Consider the following 23,963-nt stretch of genomic DNA (forward strand, 5'->3'; position numbering starts at 1 on the left):
CACAGAATTGAAGCAGCAGGCTCCAGGCTCTGAGCTGTCAGCACAGAGCCCGACGCGGGTTCGAACTCACAGACCGCGAGATCATGACCTGAGCCGAAGTCGGATGTTCAACCAACTGAGCCATCCAGGGGCCCCAAAAATCCTACACACCATAAAGTCATTTAAGTAATAGCCAGAAACCACTCTTACAGTCCTCTTATTTTCCTTTCAAGGTTGTCTTTTGCATTCAGGGAGTGAATGATGGGAGTTATCAATGGGCAAAGTGCATGTAAACTCTCCCAGGAGCTTGTACTGTTTGGAGTCTACTTAGCACCCTGACTCCACTTGAAGACAAGACACACCTTCCAAAGGACTTTGTACATTGCTCACATTCGGTACCATTCTACCGAATGGTTAAAATACATCCCTAGGGTTGCTGGGGTGACTCAGCCTGTTGAGCATCTGACTTTTGATTTCATCCCAGGGTTCAGGAATAGAGCCCCACCCCTCGCAAGAGTCTCTCTCTTCCTCTGTCCCGCTCCCCCCTTCCCCCCCAAAAGTACATCCTTAATCACCCACTCTGGTTTGAAATGTTTGCAATTTACACATACAAAAATACAGGTCGCCCTTAATCTGTGCTATAATCTATCCTATTTCCGACCCTGTTAAAAAAAGACTAAAACAACACGGAATCCCAAACACATACTCTACACCGAGGTACACTAGAATTTAAAGATTAAGACTGACCTCTTCATAGCTACCCAGTTTCAGCGCCCGGGTCGGATCCCATTCTCTGTTGATTTCCTCCAGCCCCACCTCCAGGTCAGTGGGACGGATTTCTTGCTCCGCCCCTTTTCTCACAACCAATGGGGCGCGCCTCACCACACGTAGGCCACAACCCCATTTACCGCCCCTCCCAGCGCCTCTGGCTGGGCTGGCCGTCTAGCGCCCCCTCCTTTTTTTTTTTTTTTTTTTTTTGGGCCAGGCGCATGCGCACTCTCATGGGGCCCTGGAGAGACGCTTAGGGATCGATTTTCTTCTCCTTTCTTTCCCCAGTCGCGCGACTCTCCAAAACCTTTTCCGCCCTAGTGTTGCTGAGGATTCCCCTCCTAGTGAGAGAAGGGGTTGCTCCAGTCTTGAGTGCGTCAGTATCCGGATGTGGAGCCGCTCTCGCCCGGCGGGGACTCTGTGGCGGGGCGGAGCGCGGCGGCGTGCGCGGGGGCACAGAGAAGGGGGCCCGTGGGCCCGGGCGCTAGCCGGACGCTGGGAGGTACCACCGCTGCCCACGGGGGAGGAGACGGCGCCGGCACTCGGGCGCCCACCCCGGATCGAGGGGCTGGGGGAGAAAAAAGGCCGACAGTTAAGCTTGCTCCCCGCTGCCCTCGCCGTCCCCCCCGGGCTAGCCTCCCCCGGCCCCCTGCGCTCCCCGCGCTCCCGGCCGGGGGAGAGCGTGGTTTCCTGGCGGCCGTCGCTGTAGCCCGGCCGGGGAGCCCGGAGGAAGCGGGGGAGTCCCCGCCCACGGCCCCCTCCCCTCTGCCCGCCCGCCGCCGCCGCCTCTGAGCCGCTGCGGTCCGGCCTCCAGTCCGAGCGGGGGGCGCGGCGGCGGCGGCGACGGCTGGAGAACGGCTGTGGGCTTGTCGGGGACCGCGCCGCCGCCCCCGTGAGTTATTCCCACGTCCCCCGGGGCTCGCTGCCGCTCCCGCCGGCGCCGAGAGTCCGGCCCGGGCCCAACTCCCTCACGGGCCCACCGGCGGCGGCGGCGGCGGCGGCGGCAGAGCCCACCGCCCGGGCCCCGATGAGTAACTCCCGGAATAACCGGGTGATGGTGGAAGGGGTCGGGGCCCGGGTGGTGCGCGGCCCGGACTGGAAGTGGGGGAAGCAGGACGGCGGCGAGGGCCATGTGGGCACGGTCCGGAGCTTCGAGAGCCCCGAGGAGGTGGTGGTGGTGTGGGACAACGGCACCGCCGCCAACTACCGCTGCTCTGGGGCCTACGACCTGCGCATCCTGGATAGCGCGCCCACGGGTAAGTCTTGGCCCCTGGCCCAGGGTCTGCGCGCGTGCGGGGAACGGGCGAGGCCGGGTGGGCGTCGGGACGCCTGGGAGAAGCCCGAGATGGAAAGGGAGAGAGCCAAAGGGATTTTGGGTTCAGTACCTCGTAAACAAAAACTTGCCGAAAAGACACCGCTGCCCCCACGGGAAATGATGGCTGCACCGTCACCAGGATGCTTTCAAGCCTGGAGGGCACAAAGCACCGGGAAAACAACAGACCGTTCCCCTCCTCCTCCTCCTCTAGGGAAAGGGTCTGGAGAGGCCTGTCTAATAAGCCATTGAAATTAATCAGCCACCGAGTGATAACTGTCTGAAGAGAGGCTTGCCTAGCCATATGGTCTTTTACAATTGCCTAGGGGCTTCTGGTACCTCGGATTGTTGAAATGCCAATTATGTATGTATGTATGTATGTACGTATGTACGTAACGTACGTACATTTGTATGTATGGCCTCCTGTAACACATAGAAAGACAGACTTGGAATTAAGTAGCCAAATGTTAATTGGGACTTTGTAGAATGATTTTTCACCTCAATTGGTTCATTACCAGTAGAGGGAAAAACAGTCTAAGCTGCTGAACCATTTCTTTGTGTTAAATACTTTTCCAAGTGGATTAGACGCCAGATTTTTTTGTGTGTAAGGTTATGTCAGAGACTTACCCATTCACAGGAGTCAGTTTGATTCACAAAATTTCAGGGATCTGTTATTGACTCTAGAATTTTTATGTAATGGGGTAAACTGAACTTTATTTTATTGGATTATTTTAATCAAGGCTATATTTATAGATTTGTCCATGATATCTATTTAGTTGAAAATAATTCAAATTTAAAATTTGTTACTTTTCAGAATGCATAAAGAAGCTACTTTAAAAAAATTGAGGTATCATTGACATACTAGTTTTACATGTATACATAATGATTCGATATTTGTACATATTGCAAAACGATCATCCCAGTAAGTTTAGTTAACCTCTATCACCATCCATAGTTGTAAAAATTTTTTTCCTTTGTAATGGGAACTTGTAAGATTTACTCTCTTAGCAAGTTTCAAATATTCACTACAGTGTTATTAATTGTAGTCATCATGTAAAGTACACTTTACATCCCATGACTTATTTATTTTATGACTGAAAGTTTGTACCTTTTGACACCCATCACCCATTTCACCCACTCTCACTCACCTCTGGTAACTACCAAGAGGTAGTTTCATTATATATATATATGTGTGTGTGTGTGTGTGTATATATAAAATGGAAAGAAATGTAAGAAAGTAAAGGATAAAGAAAATGTGCATATATATGTATATGGCACATTTTCTTTATCCTTTCATCCATTGATGGACATTTAGGTTGTTTCCTTGTCTTGGCTATTGTAAATAATGTTGCAGTGAACATGGGAATGCATATATCATTTTGAATTAGTGTTTTCATTTTCTTCCATTATTTACCCAGAAGTATTGCTGGATCCTATAGTAGTTCTATTTTTAATCTTTTGAGGCACTTTTCCATATTGGCTACACACATTTATGTTCCCACTAACAGAAAACATCCTTGTTTTTGTCCATATCCTTGCCAATGCTTGTTATTTCTTGTCTTTTTGATAGTAGCTGTTCTAACAAATGTGAGGTGATACCTCATTTGTGGTTTTGATATGCATTTTTGTGATGATTAGTGATGTTGAGTATTTTTTCATGTGTCTTGTTGGCCATCTGTATGTCTTTGAAAAAATGCCTCTTTAGATCCTCTGTCCATTTTTTTTTTAATTTTTTTTAACGTTTATTTATTTTTGAGACAGAGAGAGACAGAGCATGAACGGGGGAGGGTCAGAGAGAGAGGGAGACACAGAATCTGAAACAGGCTCCAGGCTCTGAGCTGTCAGCACAGAGCCCGACGCGGGGCTTGAACTCACGAACCGCGAGATCATGACCTGAGCCGAAGTCGGACGCTCAACTGACTGAGCCACCCAGGCGCCCCTGTCCATTTTTTTTTTTAAGTTTATTTATTTTGAGTAAGAGAGCGTGAGCAGGGGAGGGGCGGAGAGAGAGAGAGAGAGAGAGAGAGAGAGAGAGAGAATCCCAAGTGGGCTCTGCGCTATCAGTGCTATCAGTGCAGAGCCCAACCCGGGCTTGTTCTCACGAACTGTGAGATCATGACCTGAGCTGAAGTTAGACACTTAACCGGCTGAGGCAGCCAGGCACCCTCTCTGTCTATGTTTTAATCAGATTTTTTTTTTTTTTTTTTGCTGTTGAATTGTGCAGGTTCTTTATGTATTTTAGATATTAATCCCTTATATGTATTACTTGCAAGTATTTTCTCCCATTCAGTAAGTTGCTCTTTCCTTTTGTTGATTGTTTCCTTTGCTGTGTAGTGGCTTTTTAGTTTGATATATTCTCACTTGTTCATTTTTGCTTTCGTTGCTTTTGGCATCAAGTCCAACAAATTCATTGCCAAAATCATTGTTAAAGAGCTTACTTCCTATGTGTTCTTCTAGGAGTTTTATGGTTTCATGTCTTAATGCTAAAGTCTTTAATACATTTTGAGTTAATTTATAAGTAAGCTACTTCTACGGCTTGATGATTGAGTTTGACAAAGCTTAACAAATCTGAAATGGGTTTATATTTATTATTAGCAGCAACAAAAAGGAAACTAACACAGGCCAACTCAGTTTTTTTGAACAGATGATTCATAAAATTGTGTTTCTTAGCTGGCTTTTTAAACATTGAGAAGAATGAATATGCATGCCCCAAAGAAAAGATTCAACAGTACAAAAAGGGATAGCTATTGATATCACCTTCTTGTGTATTCTTACATAATACTCTATTTATTGCAAGCATATTTATTAATATACTGTAAATCTACTGCCTTTTAAAGGTACAAATGGTAGTACACTATATTCTCTTCTGCACTTTTGTTTCTTTCACTTAATAGTACATATTGGGAATTGTTCCATGTTATTAGCACATATAGGTCTACCTTATTCTTTCATAACTGCATAGTATACCAGTTGACTGGATGTAATAATTTATGTAATGTGTTTTATTGATGGGCATTTATATTGTTTCAGGTCTTATTTACAATGATGCAGTGAATAAATCCTATGCATATGTACTGAGTACTTTTTTTAATTTAAAAAACATTTTTTTAATGTTTATTTACTTTTGAGAGAGAGAGAGAGGGAGGGAGGGAGGGAGTGGGGGAGGGGAAGAGAGAGAGGGAGACACAGAACCTGAAGCAGGCTCCAGGCTCTGAGCTGTCAGCGATAGAGCAGGACGCAGGGCTTGAACTCAGCGAACTGAGAGATCATGACCTGAGCCGAAATTGGACACTCAACTGGCTAAGCCACCCAGGCACCCCAGTGCTGAGTACTTCTAATGTGGAATTGCTAGATCAAGGGGTACACATACTTAACATTTTGATAGATGTTGGTTAACTGCTGTCTAAAGACATTTTACCACTTTACACTCTCAACAACACTGTATGAGGCATGTACCTGTTTCTGCACACTCTTAAAATTTTATCATGCTAGTTCAAGCTAAAGTTTGACCACAACTAAATAATTTGGAGGCATCTTGGTATCAGTAATTGCAGGTTTATGGGGAAATTTAAATATCTTTCCAGGGTAAAGTGTAACAAATCCTATACTATAGCAGTTTTTGAAGGGGTGTTAATGTTGTCTGTGTGTTTTGTGGTATGGAGTATATCTGTCATAAATAGTTTCATTATCTTTTATAAAAGCAGGTGTTTTTAGAGGTAATTTTTTAAAAATCTCAGTTTAATTTACATGACTCTATACATTTAATTTGTAATATGTAACAATTCATCTTGTTCATCTGATTATTTTAGCAGACGTTTTAAAAGCATTTCTAGGGACGCCTGGGTGGCTCAGTCGGTTGAGCGTCCGACTTCAGCTCAGGTCATGATCTCACAGTCTGTGGGCTCGAGCCCCACATCGGGCTCTGTGCTGATGGCTCAGAGCCTGGAGCCTGCTTCGGATTCTGTGTCTCCCTCTCTCTCTGCCCCTTCCCTGCTCATGCTCTGTCTCTCTCTGTCTCAAAAATAAAAACATTAAGAAAAAAAAATAAAAAAAAAAGCATTTCTAGATACAGGATAGCTAGCCTTCTTATGCAGTGCTGTTGAAATATTTTAATTTCTATGATTTAATTTCTTCACTTTTATTTTGTTTTCCTTAAAGGATTGAACAGATCACAAGTTCTTAGATCTAATTTTGCCCCAGGACTATAATACTACTTCCAATTTTTTTTCTCTTTTTTCTTCAAAATATTTAACAATTAATATCTGTTGGTACTTTATTATATTCTTGAGATTTATTAAATATTACATTTATATTGTACTTGATATTTATTTACATAATAGTTAAAAATAAATTTAACCTTTTTGAAATAATTTCAGGTTTACAAAAATTGTAAAATTAGTAAAAAGACTTCCTTTTTGCCCTTGCTCATCTTCTTCAGATGTTAACAGCTTACAAAGTACAATTACTGAAACCAGAAAAATAACATTAATATTATACTATTAACTAATCTACAGACCTTATTAAGATTTCATCAGTTGTCCTACTAATGTCTTTTTTCTGGTCCAGGATCCAATCCAGGATCACTCATTGCATATAGTAATTGAGCTGCATATGAACTGTCAAATTCTCCAGCTTGTCGGTCTTTATTCTTCTATTTTTTCACTTTATCAAGGTTCTTAATGTTTTGAATTTTCTTTGTTCCAAACAGCAGCTCAAAGTTCCAGTCATTCTATACTGTTGAAGCCAAGCTTTGCTGTTAACAGAGATATGACATTGTCATATCTAAACTATCAGATCTTACCCAAAATTCAAATTACTGAAAACTTACCTCATATATGTAAAGCTTCTTTTGTTTTATTGGTTAGGGGCAACATAGATAATTGCATTACCAGGTGTGGGAGAAAATTTTCAGTTAGAAGTTAGAAGACAGCTACCTGACTTTTTTCTTTATGTATGAGATATATGGATTAGATCAATTTAAATAAAAATTTTCTTCTAGCTTTAAAAGTTTGATTTGATGTAAATAGTAAAGAACTAATAACTATTTATATAGCTGACACAACTAACCTGGAAATATAAATTAAGAAAAGATATCTTTCACCTCACCCCAGTCAGACTGACAAAAATTTAAAGTCTAAAAGTAGTATGTATTGATAAAGAATATGGGGAAATCAGAACTCTCAGGTTATTGGTGGGACAGAAAATTGATACAACCACTTTGAGAAGCAATTTGGCAGTCTTGTAAACTTTACAAACGCACATATCCTGCAACTGAGAAAATCTTTTAAGTGTATGTCCATGAGATCCTCAGGCACAAATCTGTAAAGAGGTTATGTCTAGAGAAATTCATTGTAGTATTTATAAAACCAATAATTTGGTAACTACTAAAAGTTTATATGTAATTTGTATATAATGTTACATGAGTCTCATACAGTAAAATATTAGTTAAAATGAAAAAATTAGTGTATATTTACCAATTATATGTTGAGTAAAAAAAAGTAGGTTTCAAAGAATTACTGTAGGGGTGCCTGGGTGGCTCAGTTGGATAAGTGTCTGACCCTTATTTCAGCTCATGTCTTGATCTCACTGTTCGTGAGATTGAGCTGGAGTGAGGCTCTGTGCTGTCAGTTTGGGATTCTCTCTCCCTCCCTTTCTCCCTCCCTTTCCCTCTCTCTCCCCCTCCCTTTCACTCTCTCCCCCTCCCTTTCTCTCTCCTCCTCCCTTTCTCTCTCTCCCCTCCCTTTCTCTCTCTCCCCCTCCCTTTCTCTCTCTCCCCCTCCCTTTCTCTCTCTCCCTTTCTCTCACTTCCTTTCTCTCACTCCCTTTCTCTCTCTCCCTTTCTCTCTCTCTCTTTCCCTTTCTCTCTCTGCCTCTCACCTGCTTGTGTGTGCATGTACACTCTCAATAAATTAAAAAAAAAACAACAACTTTAAAAAAAGACACCAGACTCAAAATTACATATAAAAAAACAAAAACCACAAAGAATTACTGTAGATAATACTGTGCTTCATATGTAAAATTTAAATACTGAAAATTATGGAAAAAATATATGTGGAAAAAGGGTAAATAAACACTTAGGCTGAAAGGATCCAGCCTTCAGCATGGTATTTTGGTATTTTGCTTATATTCAGAATTTTTTGTTTTGTTTTGTTTTGTTTTGTTTTTTAAATGAGAGCAAGGGGCACCTGGGTGGCTCAGTCTGTTAAGCGTCCGACTCTTGACTTGGGCTCAGGTCATGATCTCACGGTTTGTGGGCTCGAACCCTGCATCGGGCTCTGTGTTGACAGTGCAGAGCCTGTTTGGGATTCTGTCTCCCCCGCTTTCTGACCCTCCCCTGCTTGCTCTCTATCTCTCTCTCAAAATAAATAAAAATAAACTTAAAAAATGTTTTTAGGGGCGCCTGGGTGGCTCAGTCGTTAAGCGTCCGACTTCAGCTCAGATCACGATCTCGCGGTCCGTGAGTTTGAGCCCCGCATCAGGCTCTGGGCTGATGGCTCAGAGCCTGGAGCCTGCTTCCAATTCTGTGTCTCCCTCTCTCTCTGCCCCTCCCCCGTTCATGCTCTGTCTCTGTCTCAAAAATAAATAAAACGTTAAAAAAAAAATTAAAAAAATGTTTTTAAAAAGGAGAGCAGTATGGTTTTTCTTCATTGTTTTAGAAAATCTTAGTTTAATATGTTAGTAAATCAGGTCTGATTCTAAATTCAGTTTGATCCCATTCTTGATTTTGCTAGATGCTTTAGCTTTTAGGAGACCTCATAAAGATAGATAATCCAAAGCGATGAAGTGCATTTCTGAGTATATTATACTGGTTTTTAAGCTTTTATGTCTTGGCTTCAAACCCACTCTCTGTATTCTACCCTGTGAGGCTGGGATGGCTTCTGCATGTATTTTTTTTGCCAGCTGGATCCTTGCTGGCTCTGCCAATAGGGGGCGCTCAAAGGAGACTGGAAGGCTAAAGTGGGAGAAGGAACTTGCTGTTTTGTTTTTCTTGCTTTCTTTTGGCATCATCTCATCTAGCAGGATTTCAGGATCAGTATTTGATTCCAGGTTACTTCCAATATAACCAGAAACATCATCAGTGTGTCCCCACTCAGTGACACCAGCACCAGCCAGTCACAACCCCTTTATAAAGGTCTGGATCCTACCCCTATAGAATCCCTCCTTTAGTAATCCCATTTTTTTTCATTGTTTCCCTTCCCTATTTCTAGAAGTGGTGGATTGGTGTAGTTTATGTCTCCTTACTGGACTGTAACTAATACAGTATCTTCATTAAATCTCAATCTTATTTTTCTATTCCATTTACCAGTTAAGTAAAGTTTTTTATTGAAATTTAGCTAGTAATTTTGTTTTTTCTGATGCTAGTCATTTCTTACATATGAATTAGAAGGTGTGTTACTTTTATATTTTGAATCAGTGAATTCTGAATTTACTGAATTTAAAATGAAGTGAAATATTATTTTAAGGATGTGGGTATAAAAATTTATTCATGATATGCATCATTGGTATTAAAGACCGTATAATGATGTTTTGAAACCTCTCTAAACACCAGTTTTCACTTTGCTTATTCTAGTTTCTTTTGGACAGCATTTATTTTCTCATGTCATCTTTACCTGGGACACATTAAATAGATGTAGTTAAAAAAAAAGTCTTATAAGGGGCATACCACTAACACCTACTTTTCATCACAGAAAAGGTGTGCAATTTTGAAGCATTTATTTTTCATTTATTTATTTTGTAAATGAAAAATATGGAACTCATTCTTAATTTTGCCTTTTAAGCCCTTTGTCTCAAGATAATCAACAGCATGCTGTTTTATGTTACTAGCATACATTCCACAAATCTGCTTAAGTAGGCACAAAAAAGTTGCAGCATGTCTTAATGTGCCAGAGGTGAGCAACATTGTTAGGACCCGTTGCTCTCAAACCCCCTCACCTCCAGGACACCTGTGTTCTCTGTGTGAGTTGTGAGTTTTTGTGTGGACTCCCTGAAGGTGCTGGTGTTAGCTCAGTGATTTACAATTAGTGAAACTTAATCTTAATATTTTTAGAGAAAAAATACAAAAGTTTCAGTGGAAATCCAACCCCCCCCCCTTTTTTTTTCAGAATGCTTGGGACCAAGTGTATACTTCTGGATTTTAGAACTATGATATGGTATGTGTGCAACATAGCACATAACATCCACTTTGAGGTACACAGCAGTACCATGTAATCAAATAAATTAACATTTCTTCAGGGAAGCATATGAATAATTATACTACGGGGATGATAAAGACTATATACTATATATAGCCTCTTGTTTGTTCAGATCAGGGTTTATGACTGAGTTTGCTGCTAACTTACAAAAACACTTGGAGTTTGGCATTATAGATAAGACATTGTGGACTTCGATTTTCTCTTGCATTTCACAGAATCTTGTTCTATATACCCTGAGCATGTACCTCACTGTGGAAACCATTGCTCTAAGTCACCTAGCAAGAGCTTATGCATTTTAAGTATCTATGGGAAAATGGCCTTTTTTTTTTTGTTTTTAAGAACATTTCTCCTTTTTTTTTTTTTTTTTTAATTTTTTATGTTTATTTACTTTTCAGAGAGAGACAGAGACAGAGTGTGAGCAGGGGAGGGTCAGAGAGAGAGGGAGACACAGAATCCGAAGCAGGCTCCAGGCTCTGAGTTGTCTGCACAGAGCCCGATGTGGGGCTCGAACCCACAAACTGCAAGATCATGACCCGAGCCAAAGTCAGAGGCTTAACTGACTGAGCTACCCAGGAGCCCCAAGAACATTTCTCCTTCTTAAAACTCATTTCTTTACTCACACATTTTCATATGTCCCTATATCATTTAGCTTGCCTCTTCTACCATTTTATCTGGATTACCGTGATAGAACATTGCCTCCATTGGAACTAGGAACATAGCAACAATTTTTATTTATTTTTTAATGTTTTACTTTAATTTTGAGAGTGAGAGAGCATGAGTGGGGGAGAGTCAGAGACAGAGGGAGACATAGAATCCGAAGCAGATTCCAGGCTCTGAGCTGTCATCACAGAGCCTGATGTGGAGCTCAAACCCACGAACTTCGAGATCATGACCTGAGTCAAAGTCAGATGCTTAACCAACTGAGCCACCCAGGTGCTCCTTTATTTTTATTTTTTTTAAATTGAAATATAGTTGACATAGTGTTATATCAGTTTCAGGTGTACAACAGTGATTCAGCAATTCTGTAGTTACTCATGCTCACCATGGTGAGTGTAGTTATCGTCTGTTATCATACGAAGTTATTACTGCATTATTGACTATATTCCCTATACTGTACTTTTCATCTCTGAGTTATTTATTTTATAACTGGAAATTTGTACCTCTTAAACCCCTTCACCTATTTTGCCTATCCCCCTACCCCTCTCCCTCTGGCAACCACTAGTTCTGTATGAGTGTGTGTCCCTTTTATGTTGTTGTTTTTTTATTCTTTTTTTTTTTTTTTAGGTTTCATATATAAATGAGATCATACGATATTTGTCTTTTTTTGGTCTGACTTATTTCACTTGGCATAATACCCTCTAGATCCATCCATGTTGTTGTGAATGGCGACTTTATTCTTTTTTATGGCCTAGTAGTTTTCCATTGTACATATCTACCACATCACGTTTATCCATTCATCTATCATTAGACATGTAGGTTGCTTCTATATATTGGCTATTGTAAATAATGCTGCAGTAAAAATAAGGGTGCATGCATCTTTTTGTATTAGTAAGTGTTTTCATTTTTCTTTTTAAAATAACTTTATTTAGTTTTTTAATGTTTATTTTTGCAGGGGAGAGAGAGACAGAGCATGAGCGGGTGAGGGGCAGAGGGAGAGGGAGACACAGAAACTGAACTGGGTTCAAGGCTTTGAGCTGTCAGCGCAAAGCCGGACAGGGGGCTTGAACTCACAAACCACAAGATCATGACCTGAGCCGAAGTCAGATGCTTAACTGACTGAGCCACCCAGGTGCCCCAAATAATTTTTTTTTAAGTTTATTCATTTTGAGAGAGACACAGCACGAGTCAGGGAGGGACAGAGAGGGAGAGAGAGAGAGAGAATCCGAGGCTGGCTCCATACTGTCAGTGGAGAACCTGATGCAGGTCTCAAACCCACAAAACATGAGATCGTGATTGAGCTGAAACCAAGAATTGGATGCTTAACCTACTGAGCCATCCAGGAGCCATCTTTGGGTAATACCCAACAGTGGAATTACTGGATCATATGGTAATTCTAGTTTTAATTTTTTGAGGAACCTCCATACTGTTTTCCATTCTGGTTGCACCAGCTTACATTCCCACCAACAGTGCATGAGAATCCCTTTTCATCACATCCTTGCCAGCACTTGTTATTTCCTATCTTTTCGGTACTAGCCGTTCTGACTGGTGTGATTGTTGTTTTGATTTGCATTTCTGGATGATTAGTGATGCTGAGCATCTTTTCATGTGTCTGTTGGCCATCTGTATGCCTTCTTTTGAAAAATGTCTATTTAGGTCCTCTGCCTATTTTTTTATTGTATTGTTTTGATGTTAAGTTTGATGTATTTTTTATATAGTTTGGATATTAACCCTTTACTGGATGTATCATTTGCAAATATCTTCTCTCATTCATAGGTTGCCTTTTCATTTTGTTGATGGTTTTCTTTGCTGTAAAAGCCTTTTATTTAGTGTGATGTTTATTTTTGCTTATGTTTCCTTTGCCTCAGGAGACAAATACAGAAAAATGTTGCATTTTCTTCCACAAATTCTAATGGTTTGGGGTCTTATATTTAGATTTTTAATCTAGTTTGAATTTATTTTCATGTATGGTGTAAGAAAGTTGTCCAGTTTCATTCTTTTGCATGTAGCTGTTCAGTTTTCCTAGCACCATTTATTCAAGAGACTTTTTCTTTCTCTGTTGTATATTCTTGGTGTCTTTTGTAGTAGATTAATTGACCATATAAGTGTGAGTTTATTTCTTGATTTTCTATTATGTTCCATCGATCTTGTCTGTTTTCATACCAGTACTATACTGTTTTGATTACTATAACTTTGTAGTGTGGCTTGAAGTCTGGGATTGTGATACTTGTAGTTTTGTTTCTTCTTTCTCAAGATTGCTCTGGCTATCTGGGATCTTCTGTGGTTCCATACAAATTTTAGGATTATTTGTTCTACCTCTGAAAAATGCTGTCAGTATTTTGGTTAAGGATTACATTAAATCTGTCGATTACTTTGGGTAGTATAGACATTTTAACAATATTAATTCTTCCAGTCTATGAGCATGGTATTTCTTTCCATTTGTTTCTATCATTTTCAGTTTCTTTCATCAATATCTTACAGTTTTCACAGTAGAGGTCTTTCACCTCCTTGATTAAATTTATTTGCAGGTATTTCATTCCTTTTGATACAATTGTAAGTGGGATTGCTTTCTTTATCTTTCTACTACTTCATTATTAGTGTTATTAGTATAATAGGTTTCTGTATATTAATTTTGCATCCTGCAATTTTACTGAATTCATTTATTATCCTAATAGTTTTCTCGTGGTATCATTAAGGTTTTCTATAAATGGTATGACATCTGCAAATAATGACAGTTGTACTTCTTCATTACCAGTGTTGGTGCCTTTTATGTCTTTTTCTTGTCTGGTTGCTGCAGCTATGACTTTCAGTACTGTGTTGAATAAAAGTGGAAAGAGTAGATTTTTGTCTTGTTCCTGATCTTAGAGGAAAAGCATTCAGCTTTTTACCATTGAGTATGATGTTAGCTATGGGTTTATCATATGTGGCCTTTATTGTGTTGAGATGTATTCCCTCTAAACCCACTTTGTTGAGAGTTTTTATCAATTTTAATTAACAGTTTTTACCTTTGTATGCCCATAGTTCTGTGTAAACAGGTTCTTGTGAAATAGTCTGGTACATTTAAAACTTTGTTTGGGAAAGAAAATGGGTTCTGAATTCTATACAGCTTGCTTATAAATGAATTTATAGAACACAACTAAGATCTTGGGGATTTAAATTAGTTCAGGAGGTACGGGAACACAGCAGATAGACCAGACATTCATTTGTTGTTTCGGAGTATTTTTTTTTTAAGCGTATTTCCCTTTGTAGATAGTTGCTTTGGTTAGAATTAGTTCATATTCTGTAAACATACTCATGATATGAGTATTTGATTTTTTTCCAGGGTAGATTTATCTTCTTCTTCTTTTTTTAATGTTCATTTTTGAGAGGGAGACAGAGAGCATGCAAGCAGGAAAGGGGCAGAGAGAGAGGGAGGCACAGAATCCGAAGAGGCTCCAGGCTCTTAGCTGTCAGCACAGAGCCTGATGTGGGGTCAAACTGACAAACTGTGAGATCATGACCGGAGCTGAAGTTGGACACTTAACTGACTGAGCCACCCAGGCACCCCTATATTTATCTTCTTGATGATAATTTTGTTTCTAAAAAGACAAACAATGGGATAGAAATGTTTTTATATTTTAAAAAAAAGGTCATTATTTGATATTTAAAGGTTTTGCAGGGCTAATGATAATAAATCATAACAGCTTAGAATTGCCATAGCTAACATTATGGTGTTTTGCTCACCCCCTTTTCCAGTCTCTTTTCATACAGTAGTGGAAAATGCTCTAGCTTAGTAGGGAAATTAAGGTATTTGTTCATTCTATATTTTATCAAGTGAGACTGTTAACTAGGGAGTGGACTAACATTTCATGAGCTCCAGTCATGTGTCAGGCACTGTGCTAAGTGTTTTATAAACTTTATTTCATTTAATCCTGAAAAAATATTATTTGATAGCCTTTATTTTACTGATGAGAAAATAGGCTATGAGAAATGAACTAACTTGCCCAGGATTTCACAAGTAATAAGTTCATGGTGGAGATTCAAATCTGGGTTTGTCAGTCTTACTTCTTTACTTTTTCAACTTTATAACATTAGTCTTTTTGAGCCTTAGTTCTTCACTTGTAAAATGAAGTTGGAGTAGGTCAAGGTACACAGACAGATGTTTTGCTTCTAAAATGAAATAGTGAATTTTTACCAGGTAGCAGGAAAAAAAGTGATAAAATTCTTAATTTTGTTTGACTTCATTCACATTCTACCTCTATGCAACAAGTGCTTAAAAATAACAAACATACTACTAAAATTCCCAATTGTATGCCTAATTTGATAACTTGTTTCTTTTCTTTGGACTGTATGGGGCATGATTGTAATTTTATTATGCAAACTTGTAATACAGTAGAGTAGTAGAGGATGCAAAAATAGATGAGAGAAGAACTTGTCCAACAGAAAGATACGACGAAGAAGTGGGAGATTTTGGGTGAAATGCCTTCAAGGACATTTTCTTAGTGTGTACCAAGAGTTAGTTAGGAAGTAGTGATGTTTCATTCTACTACATTGGTGAAATTAAAAAGTAATCTCAATTTTTAAAGTGTATCTCTTTAAGATTTATTTGAATATTAGAATAGGTTTTTGATAACATAGTATTTTGAATCTAGTGGGTTAAATGGGGAACATGATGCTCTAGATATGTAATTATTTAAATAAGATCAGATGGAGAAAAAACCCTGGTGGAGTGAAGAGCTTAAGAGGGCCAAGCTTTGTACTCACACCCACCTAGGTTTGAATTTGAGCCTGGCACTTGCTAATGTTGTGTGACTTCACATAGATTACTTCTGAGCCTCAATATCTTCATTTATAAATGGGGATCATAATGCCTGCCTTTTAGTATGGTTGGGAAGGTTAAACTAAAATGTGTGTAAGTCTCATTAGCTTGATGTGATAATGAACAGTGGCTAGTATTATTAATAATAACAATCTTATTTTCATTAATTTAGTATTTCTCAAGAGAAAGGAATGTAGAATACAGCAACCAGCTGGCAGGTCACAAAGGCCTTACCCTCATTAGGAATTTTAATTATTGTTGAGACAATTTCTAAACCACTAAGTAGTTTAAAGTTTCAGGGAGAATAGGATGCATACTGTAGGTGGCTAGCTGTCTTTAATCTCTGTAATGTTTTTGTCACATTGATTTGGGGTTAAAGTTGAATGAATCCTTAACTCAGAAATAGGATTTCTTGACTGGTTAAATGACATCAACTAACAGTTATGCCACAATAAGTAATTACATTTAAATAATGGTTAATGATTTGTAAATACTTTTTTATGTTAGGTGAAATCTTTCAATTAGGGAACAAATTTAGAGGATTAACTAGGTACCATTTTAGTCTTCTTAGGATTTTTTTAATTTTAAAATTGTTTTAAAATTTATCACTTAATATATAAGATATCCAGGTAGATTAATGAGTAATAAATACTTGTGAACCTATCTAGAAACAAAACATTACTAATATATTTGAAACATCCTGTATACTTCTGTCCAGTTTTCATTCCCTTCCCTCCTTTTCTAAGGTAACCATTATCTAGAAATTTGTTATCATTTTCATGTTTTTTTCTTAACATTTGTGCTGTGTTTTTATGTAAGCAAATATAGTACTTTATTTGTAACATTTTATATTGTATAATTAAAAGATTCAGCATTATGGTTGAAGGATTCATTCCTATTGAATCGTATGAGGAACATTAATTTTAGGTATTCCATTGTATACTTAATATATGTTTCTATTCTCTTGTTAATGAATAGTTATATTGTTTACTTTTTTCCTTTGCTATTATACAAAATGATAATTTAGATATTCTTGTTCCATGTTGAAGTGTTTTGTAGAGTGAATTGTTTGTAGTGAGAATTCTAGTTCTCTCGGTCACTTTTTTCTAACTAGAAATTTAACATTTTATTTAAACAAATCAGTGCTTTGTGATTTTGAGCTGTTTTCATTGGCTCTCTTAAGAACTGTGGTCATTGATCTTGACTAGCATGTTTTATTGCTCTCATAAAATTTTCTAACAAAAAGCTTAAGGCTACGTAAATTCTCTAAGTTTTTGAATTTAGGCGAACTGCCATTAAAATGTAGAGCAGATGGTCATTTGAGTATTGGTAGAATGAGTCAAAAGCTATCATCAGGTGGTTCATTTAATGGTGGCAGATGTCTTCATAAAGCATAGCAAAGGAAAAGAGCATTAAGTCTCTAGGGTAATATGATACTGTATAGGAAGGAGAAAAACGACTAATAGGTTTAGTTAGGGAATTAAGTTTTATGAAATGAACATTTTAAGGAATAACACTTGCCAAGGCTAAGAAGGTTTGTACTGGAAGGGAATGTTTTAGATGGGAATGAATTGGGTGGATAAAGTAAGGGGAAACAAAAAGCTGCTGAAGTAAGAGATCAGTAAAATGTTGGTCTCCTGTTTTGTGTTTTCTCTAAATATCAGCTTTTGTTCTAAGGTTAATTAATCGTATTCTCATTAAAAATTCTGCAGTGTGCATTTTGATGGTGGAGTGGGCTGCTTTGTTTACTTTCTCCAATTCTCAGGCTTAGTCTGTTTCACAGCTGTTCAGTAGCTTTGTTGGCATTTGAACTGTGGGAACCAAAAAGGATTTGGATGTGCTTTTGTGTGCATTAATGGTTTTCCTGAAGTATTCTTTAAAACCATGAACTGTAGGGTTTTTTTTTTTTTTTTTTTTTTTTTTTTACCAGTTATCATTGTGTGTTTAAATGAGTCCTTTTAAAGAAAGCCTATACTTAGATTATGAGCTCGTGAATGTTATCATTGTGCTTTGTGGAAAATGAACTTAGAGATGAAAAATATATCAGTAGGAGAATAGCTAAAAACTGGACTTTTCTTTTTTTGATCAGATGGGGAAGTTGGGATACGTTTTCCCTATGCCTTTCTTTCATCAACTCTCATTTGAAGAGCTGTATAGTTAAGGATAAACCTCTAAATGCATAGTGGATTCTGATTAGTTTAATGCATTTTACTTTCTGTGATGAGATAGGACACCTATATTAGACCTGTTCAGAAGCTTCACCATTGAGTAGGCAAATATGACATTTGGTATTGATTATGTTGTTTTGGCACGGTGCTTTCCTGTGGTAAGACAGATTAGACTGTGACTGTGGGCATGTGCCAGTGAGGAGTGTACAGATGAAGTATGTTTTCTTTACATAAGCATAAAATAGCTCAGTTAGTATAAGGGTTATGAGAAATAAAAACTTCTAAGTAGCAGTTACATACTCTATTACTAGAGTAACTATATGAAAGTTGGTTTCTGTAAATATTTGCTATAAATATGTTTTTATTTTTAGTTTTTAATTATAGGTGACATACATCAACATCTCTGGTGATATTGTCATATTAAATGCCCCTATTCACTTAGCTAAAAGAATTAATACACACTCAGCATAGAAAATTTGGAAACCCACAAAGGGTAAATCCACCAGTACATTTTGGGGACTATCTTTCTAGTTTTTCTGTACGTGTGTGTTTTATGTATTTTGTGATGGTATATTGCAGTTCTTTGCAAACTGTTTTATAAAATAATAATGGGTTTTTAAAAAAATGTATTTTCCCATATCAGTAATATTTCTTCTACAACATGGTTTAATAACTGCATAGAATTTCACTTTATAGATTATCATAGTTTATACATAGTCCCCATTTTTGACATAGGTTAAGTTTTGTTTGTATTTACAAACAACTTAGTATCTTTGGATGTAACTTTTTTTTGAGAGAGCATTCACTTGCATGAGCAGGGGAAGGGCAGAAGGAGAGAGAGAGAATCTTAAGCAGGCTCCATGTGTGAATAATTGAATGTTTTGTATGTGTAGTCTCTGGGAAATTGAGAATTTAAAAGTTTTTTGTTTTGTTTTGTTTTTTGAGAGAGAGAGAGATACAGAGACACAGTCTTAAGCAGGCTCCATACTCAGCCCAGAGCCTGACAACATACTGGGATCTCACAACATACTGGGATCATGACCTGAGCCGAAATTAAGAGTCAGACGCTCAGCCAACTGAGCTGCCCAGGTGCCCCTAAAAGTTCTTTGATTTTCTGCATAAGTTGCCAAATTTGCTTGGGATATATGATGATTTTGATCACCAAATTATTTAAATAGATAAATAGTACATTTAACAAATCTATATTAAGATTAAATTAAGTGCAGTATAGGGGCGCCTGGGTGGCTCAGTCGGTTAAGCGGCCGACTTCAGCTCAGGTCTTGAGCTCGTGGTCCGTGAGTTCGAGCCCCGCATCGGGCTCTGTGCTGACAGCTCAGAGCCTGGAGCCTGTTTTAGATTCTGTGTCTCCCTCTCTCTGACCCTCCCCCGTTCATGCTCTCTCTCTGTCTCAAAAATGAATAAACGTTAAAAAAAAAAAATTAAGTGCAGTATAATTCTTTTTATTTGCAATTTGCTTTAAAATCTTTCAGTGTTTTTACCTCTATATATCACTTTAGCTTCATAAGGACCCTTTCCATTATTGTTTTTGTCTGCTTGGGCTGCCATAGCAAACTACCACAGAGTAGGTGGTTTAACAACAGGAATTTATTTATTGGTTGGGCAGTCCAAGATCCAGGTGCTGGCTAATTTCAGTACCCTGTCGGGGACTGTCTTCCTGGCTTGCTGCCTTCTGGCTATGTCCTCATACAGCAGAGGGAGACCTCTTAGCCTCTTTCTCTTCTTTTAAGGACACTGATCTCATTGTGGAGACCCCACCTTCATTTCCTCTTCTAAATCTACTTATTTCCTATAGACTTCATCTCCAAATATCAGCATCTTGAGGGTTAGAGCTTCAACACATGAATTTTTGGGGGTGGGGAACACATTCAGCTCATAACACCTATGAAAGGAAGTATTTTCTCAACTTATAGATGAGAATATTGATCCCAGAGTAGTTTAAATTAATTCTGTAATAAGAATAAAATAATTCTGTCATTCTGTAGTAAGTTAGAGAACTAGTTTCTTAAATCACATACCCTTGTTTTTACCATTAATGCAACAATTTAAGTCTGCAAATCAGAAATCATGTCTTATGTGGTTATTTCCCAGCCTGACTATAATTCATCTCTGTCTCTGACAGTATTTCAGATTCCTGCCAAAAAAATGAAGTTGCTCCTGGTTTGTTGAACACACATTGTGCTCTTCTGAGATTTTCTTCTTTCTTCCTGTGAAAGGTCCATTATCCACCACTTCCAGGAAACTTGTTCTGATTCTTTTTTCATTTTGTTTCTTAGATGAGTGTCTATCAATGGAGGCCTGGACTTACAATTAAAAAAAATTTTTTTTTAACGTTTATTTATTTTTGAGACAGAGAGAGACAGAGCATGAACGCGGGAGGGTCAGAGAGAGAGAGAGGGAGACACAGAATCTGAAACAGGCTCCGGGCTCTGAGCCATCAGCCCAGAGCCCGACGCGGGGCTCGAACTCACGGACCGCGAGATCATGACCTGAGCCGAAGTCGGCCTCTTAACCGACTGAGCCACCCAGGCGCCCCTGGACTTACAATCTTAAATTAGTATGTGCTTATTTATTTTTTTGTTCATGGTTCTCTCTCTCTCTCTCTCTCTCTCTTTTTTAAGTAGAACAGTTCTAAATTTCAGTTTATTGCACTGTTTGTTCCTAAATATCTCTTACCTATTTGTTTTCTTTTGAATGATCTCATTTATACTTTTTTCAGTTACTTTTTACATCTTTTGTTTTCTAACCTGCAGCCACCAAGTCCTAAACCTCTTCTGGCTTCCATTTTCTCTCCAATTCTACTAGCTTTATCCCTACTTAAACTATTATTTTCTTCTCAACTGTTGTGGAAACTTCTTATGATTTGACTCCTTTTCTTTAGCCACTTTAATTTTCTTCCATTCTCTTCTCCGTACTACACCTAGAGTGATATTTGAAAGCAGCAGAGGGCCTGCCCGCAGTAGCAGTAAAATAGTTACTGAATGAATCAAAAGGTACTGATGTCTGCTGTCTTGCTTGCAGTCAAGCATTTGAGTAGCAGGAGATTGTGGAAGGATTGCACACCAAACATACTTGGTATTGGGTGTCATGTTCTTTTGTAGTTCATGAGGCATCCCAGCTTCCTTCTGTTCTTCCTCCCACCCCTTCTTTATTAACCATCTCACCTCAGGCACAGGTTTATCTTCGGGTTTGGCTCTTTATTTAGAATCTGGTTACCTTATGGGACTTTAAACATGAATATAGAAAATGAATTATACGGGTTTTCCCCCCCTTATCAGGAAGCAGCAATAGTATGTCCTTCTGGAGTTTAGTTTTAACTTTACTACTTTTGTGCTCTAATTCTTGCATCTACAGCACATTCTTATTTGATTCTTAGAACATCCTTAACCATTAAAAAACATAATGCCTCCTCCAAAGGGAACTGAAGTTCTGAGAACTAAAGTGACTCCTTTTATTTAATTTTGGGAAATTTCTAAACTTCACAAAATAGAGAATTATATAATGAACCTCCTCCTGTTACCCAATTTCAACATGAGTGATCTTGTTTCATCCAAACCCCACATTACTTCCCTGCCCCCCCCCATTATTTTGAAATAAATACTATAATTTTATATGTAAATACTTCAGTTAAAATGACTTCTTCAGGGGCACAAAGATAGCTGGTGAAAGCCAGAACTCGAATCTTGAAGAGTGTCCGCGTTCAATGGACAATACAGCCCTTGCTGTTCAGTGTTGGGCCTGACCATTCCTACTGTAAAGTAGTGACACTGATGTTCACAGGCCATACATTGTTTAAAAAGCTTCTAGTTTTAACTTACTTATCAAGCGATCTAAGAATAACAGAATAGTAAAGGAACATTATCCCCAGTCTTGTTACTCTCAAATGTTAGTTATTTTCATTACTTTATAGTGGTACCTTTCATAGTTCTAACGTCTGTGTCATTCATGTGAACATTTTTAGTAGAGGTCATATTGCCAAGTGCTTATTTCCTTTTTCTAGGGTTTATTACTTCTTGTTTTGTAAGGAAAACAAACAGCAAACTCAATTATAGAATGTTGTTTCCTTTTAAACTGGGAAATTTACTTGGTAATGGTTTTCTGAAGTTTGTTTGGGGTGGGGAGCTTGTCAATGCCTAGGGATAAATGCTTAAGTTAATTGATAGTTTGTCTCTGTGAATCATGGGGATAAACTTGTTTCTTCTTTTGGAGTAATTGTTTGCATGGAGAGTAGGTTGAAATTCCTGAAAAGAATCTGAATGTTTGAAGTCTGAAACATCTTGGTGGTAAATGATTCTTCTTTCTGTCACTAGATTGAACCTAAGTTTCAGTTTGACAGCATAGAATGTGCTACTAAGAAGTGCTCTTACTAATGAAGAAAGAAGTGATAGAAAATGTGTAGTCTATAATTTGTATTGATTAAAATACTTGAAATATGTTGTCTTGAAAACATATGTGGTATATTTAAAATATTATTTCCTACTTTATTGAGAAACTTTGTAAAATGCCCCGTTCTTATTTTTCCCCCAGGGAGCAGTATTCAAGTGAATAATACTTGCAGTTAATGTAACCATGTATCCGTGTTTTAATAGGCATCAAGCATGATGGAACCATGTGTGATACCTGCCGCCAGCAACCAATCATTGGCATTCGATGGAAATGTGCAGAATGTACAAATTATGATTTGTGCACTGTTTGTTATCATGGAGATAAACATCATTTAAGACATCGCTTTTATAGAATTACTACACCAGGAAGTGAGCGGTAGGGTAAACAGTTTTTTCTTCAGTTGCAATTCCTTGTTTGTATTCAACTTTTTATACTATTGAGCCTTAAAAGTAGGATTTAAAAATAGTGTCTGACAGCTGGTTTAGTACCAGAGATAGGAGATAACAGGCTAGTTGTGGAGCAGGCCTGCCATATAGTGAGAAAAGAGCTCTGTGAAGATGGAGCTGTACATATTTTTCCAAGGTAATCTGGGCTGTTCATCTCTAGCATGGAGACTTGGCACCCCTCAATATTTGGAAATGCAAGGGCAGCCCAGAAGGCTGATTATTTTCTTCTCACTGTTCTATTCTGTTAATCACTACCAAAAGAACACTAGGGCCCATTGATTGAGTCAACAGGCATTTATTAAGACTTGTGGCAGCTACTGTGCTTATGTGAATTTGAAGAAAACGAAGACACAGTATTCCTAAGGAGTTCATAAACTAAGGGATTATTTGACCAACATGATTATCATGTGATGTTTTGGACTGTATGTAGAGATTATTAGCATTAAAGTGTTTTAGCAAAGAGAGAGGAATATCACGAAGTGGTACAGAATTTCAGGTGATTGAGTCTTTTTACATAGATGTGAATAGTGTATAGGAGCAAAAATCTAGCCAGTCATAGGGAGGCAGCAGTAGTAGAAAAATGGATTTGGGTATTAGCCTGTCCCAGTTCAAATCCTTGGCCTGCTATTTATTAACTGAGTGGTTTTGAACAAGTTGTTTATTTTTGACTTTTGTTTATAATTTTTAAAGTTAGGGTACAATAAAGACATTGTAAAAATAAGTAGAATAATGAGATAAAAGTAGAAAAACAAAAGAGAAACCCCAAACCTTTTTGATTTTATGAATAAGAAGGATATAGAAGAATAAGGGATAGATGGTCTTGGAGAGCCAAGCTGGTCCAGATTGTTTGAGTATAGAATTTTTTCAAGGCCTGTAGTCTGCTGTAAGGATTCAATACTTTGGAGGCAAGTTAGTGTCAGGTCAAATCCAGGCCACGGATGTATTTTACTTGGTCCATACTGTGCTCTAAATTTTTGAACACACACACACACACACCCACCCAAATCCCTAACCCCTAACCCCTAACCCCTAACCCCTAATGTCAGCAGTGGGCCTGCATTTATTCATTTAACTCTGGTCAGCAACAGTTGGCTGAAGCAGAGTACCACCTGCACCCTTTAGACAAATCATGGTCTTCAGTTCACGGAAGTCCCTGCCACTCCCTATTGTCTTCCTGAGCGTGGGGTCAAGTGCCAGTTGGCATTTGTCATTGTTGTGGTGTTTGTTGTCTTTCTTTGG

The 23,963-nt window shown here is 38.3% G+C and overlaps 1 protein-coding gene across 1 annotated transcript in view; it reads left to right on the forward strand.

Annotated features, from left to right (window-relative positions):
* Positions 1-1,043: 1,043 nt before the first annotated feature.
* MIB1 (MIB E3 ubiquitin protein ligase 1) overlaps positions 1,044-23,963 on the forward strand; it is a 126,726-nt gene continuing 103,806 nt past the window's right edge. Inside the window, exons 1-2 of the mRNA XM_027068624.2 lie at positions 1,044-2,003; positions 22,482-22,653. Coding sequence (XP_026924425.1) covers positions 1,775-2,003; positions 22,482-22,653 — 401 coding nt within the window. The 5' untranslated portion in view covers positions 1,044-1,774. The remainder of the gene's footprint in view (positions 2,004-22,481; positions 22,654-23,963) is intronic.

The sequence above is a fragment of the Acinonyx jubatus genome, chromosome D3 (genome assembly GCF_027475565.1).
Source record: "Acinonyx jubatus isolate Ajub_Pintada_27869175 chromosome D3, VMU_Ajub_asm_v1.0, whole genome shotgun sequence".
NCBI classification, from domain to species: Eukaryota; Metazoa; Chordata; class Mammalia; order Carnivora; family Felidae; genus Acinonyx; species Acinonyx jubatus.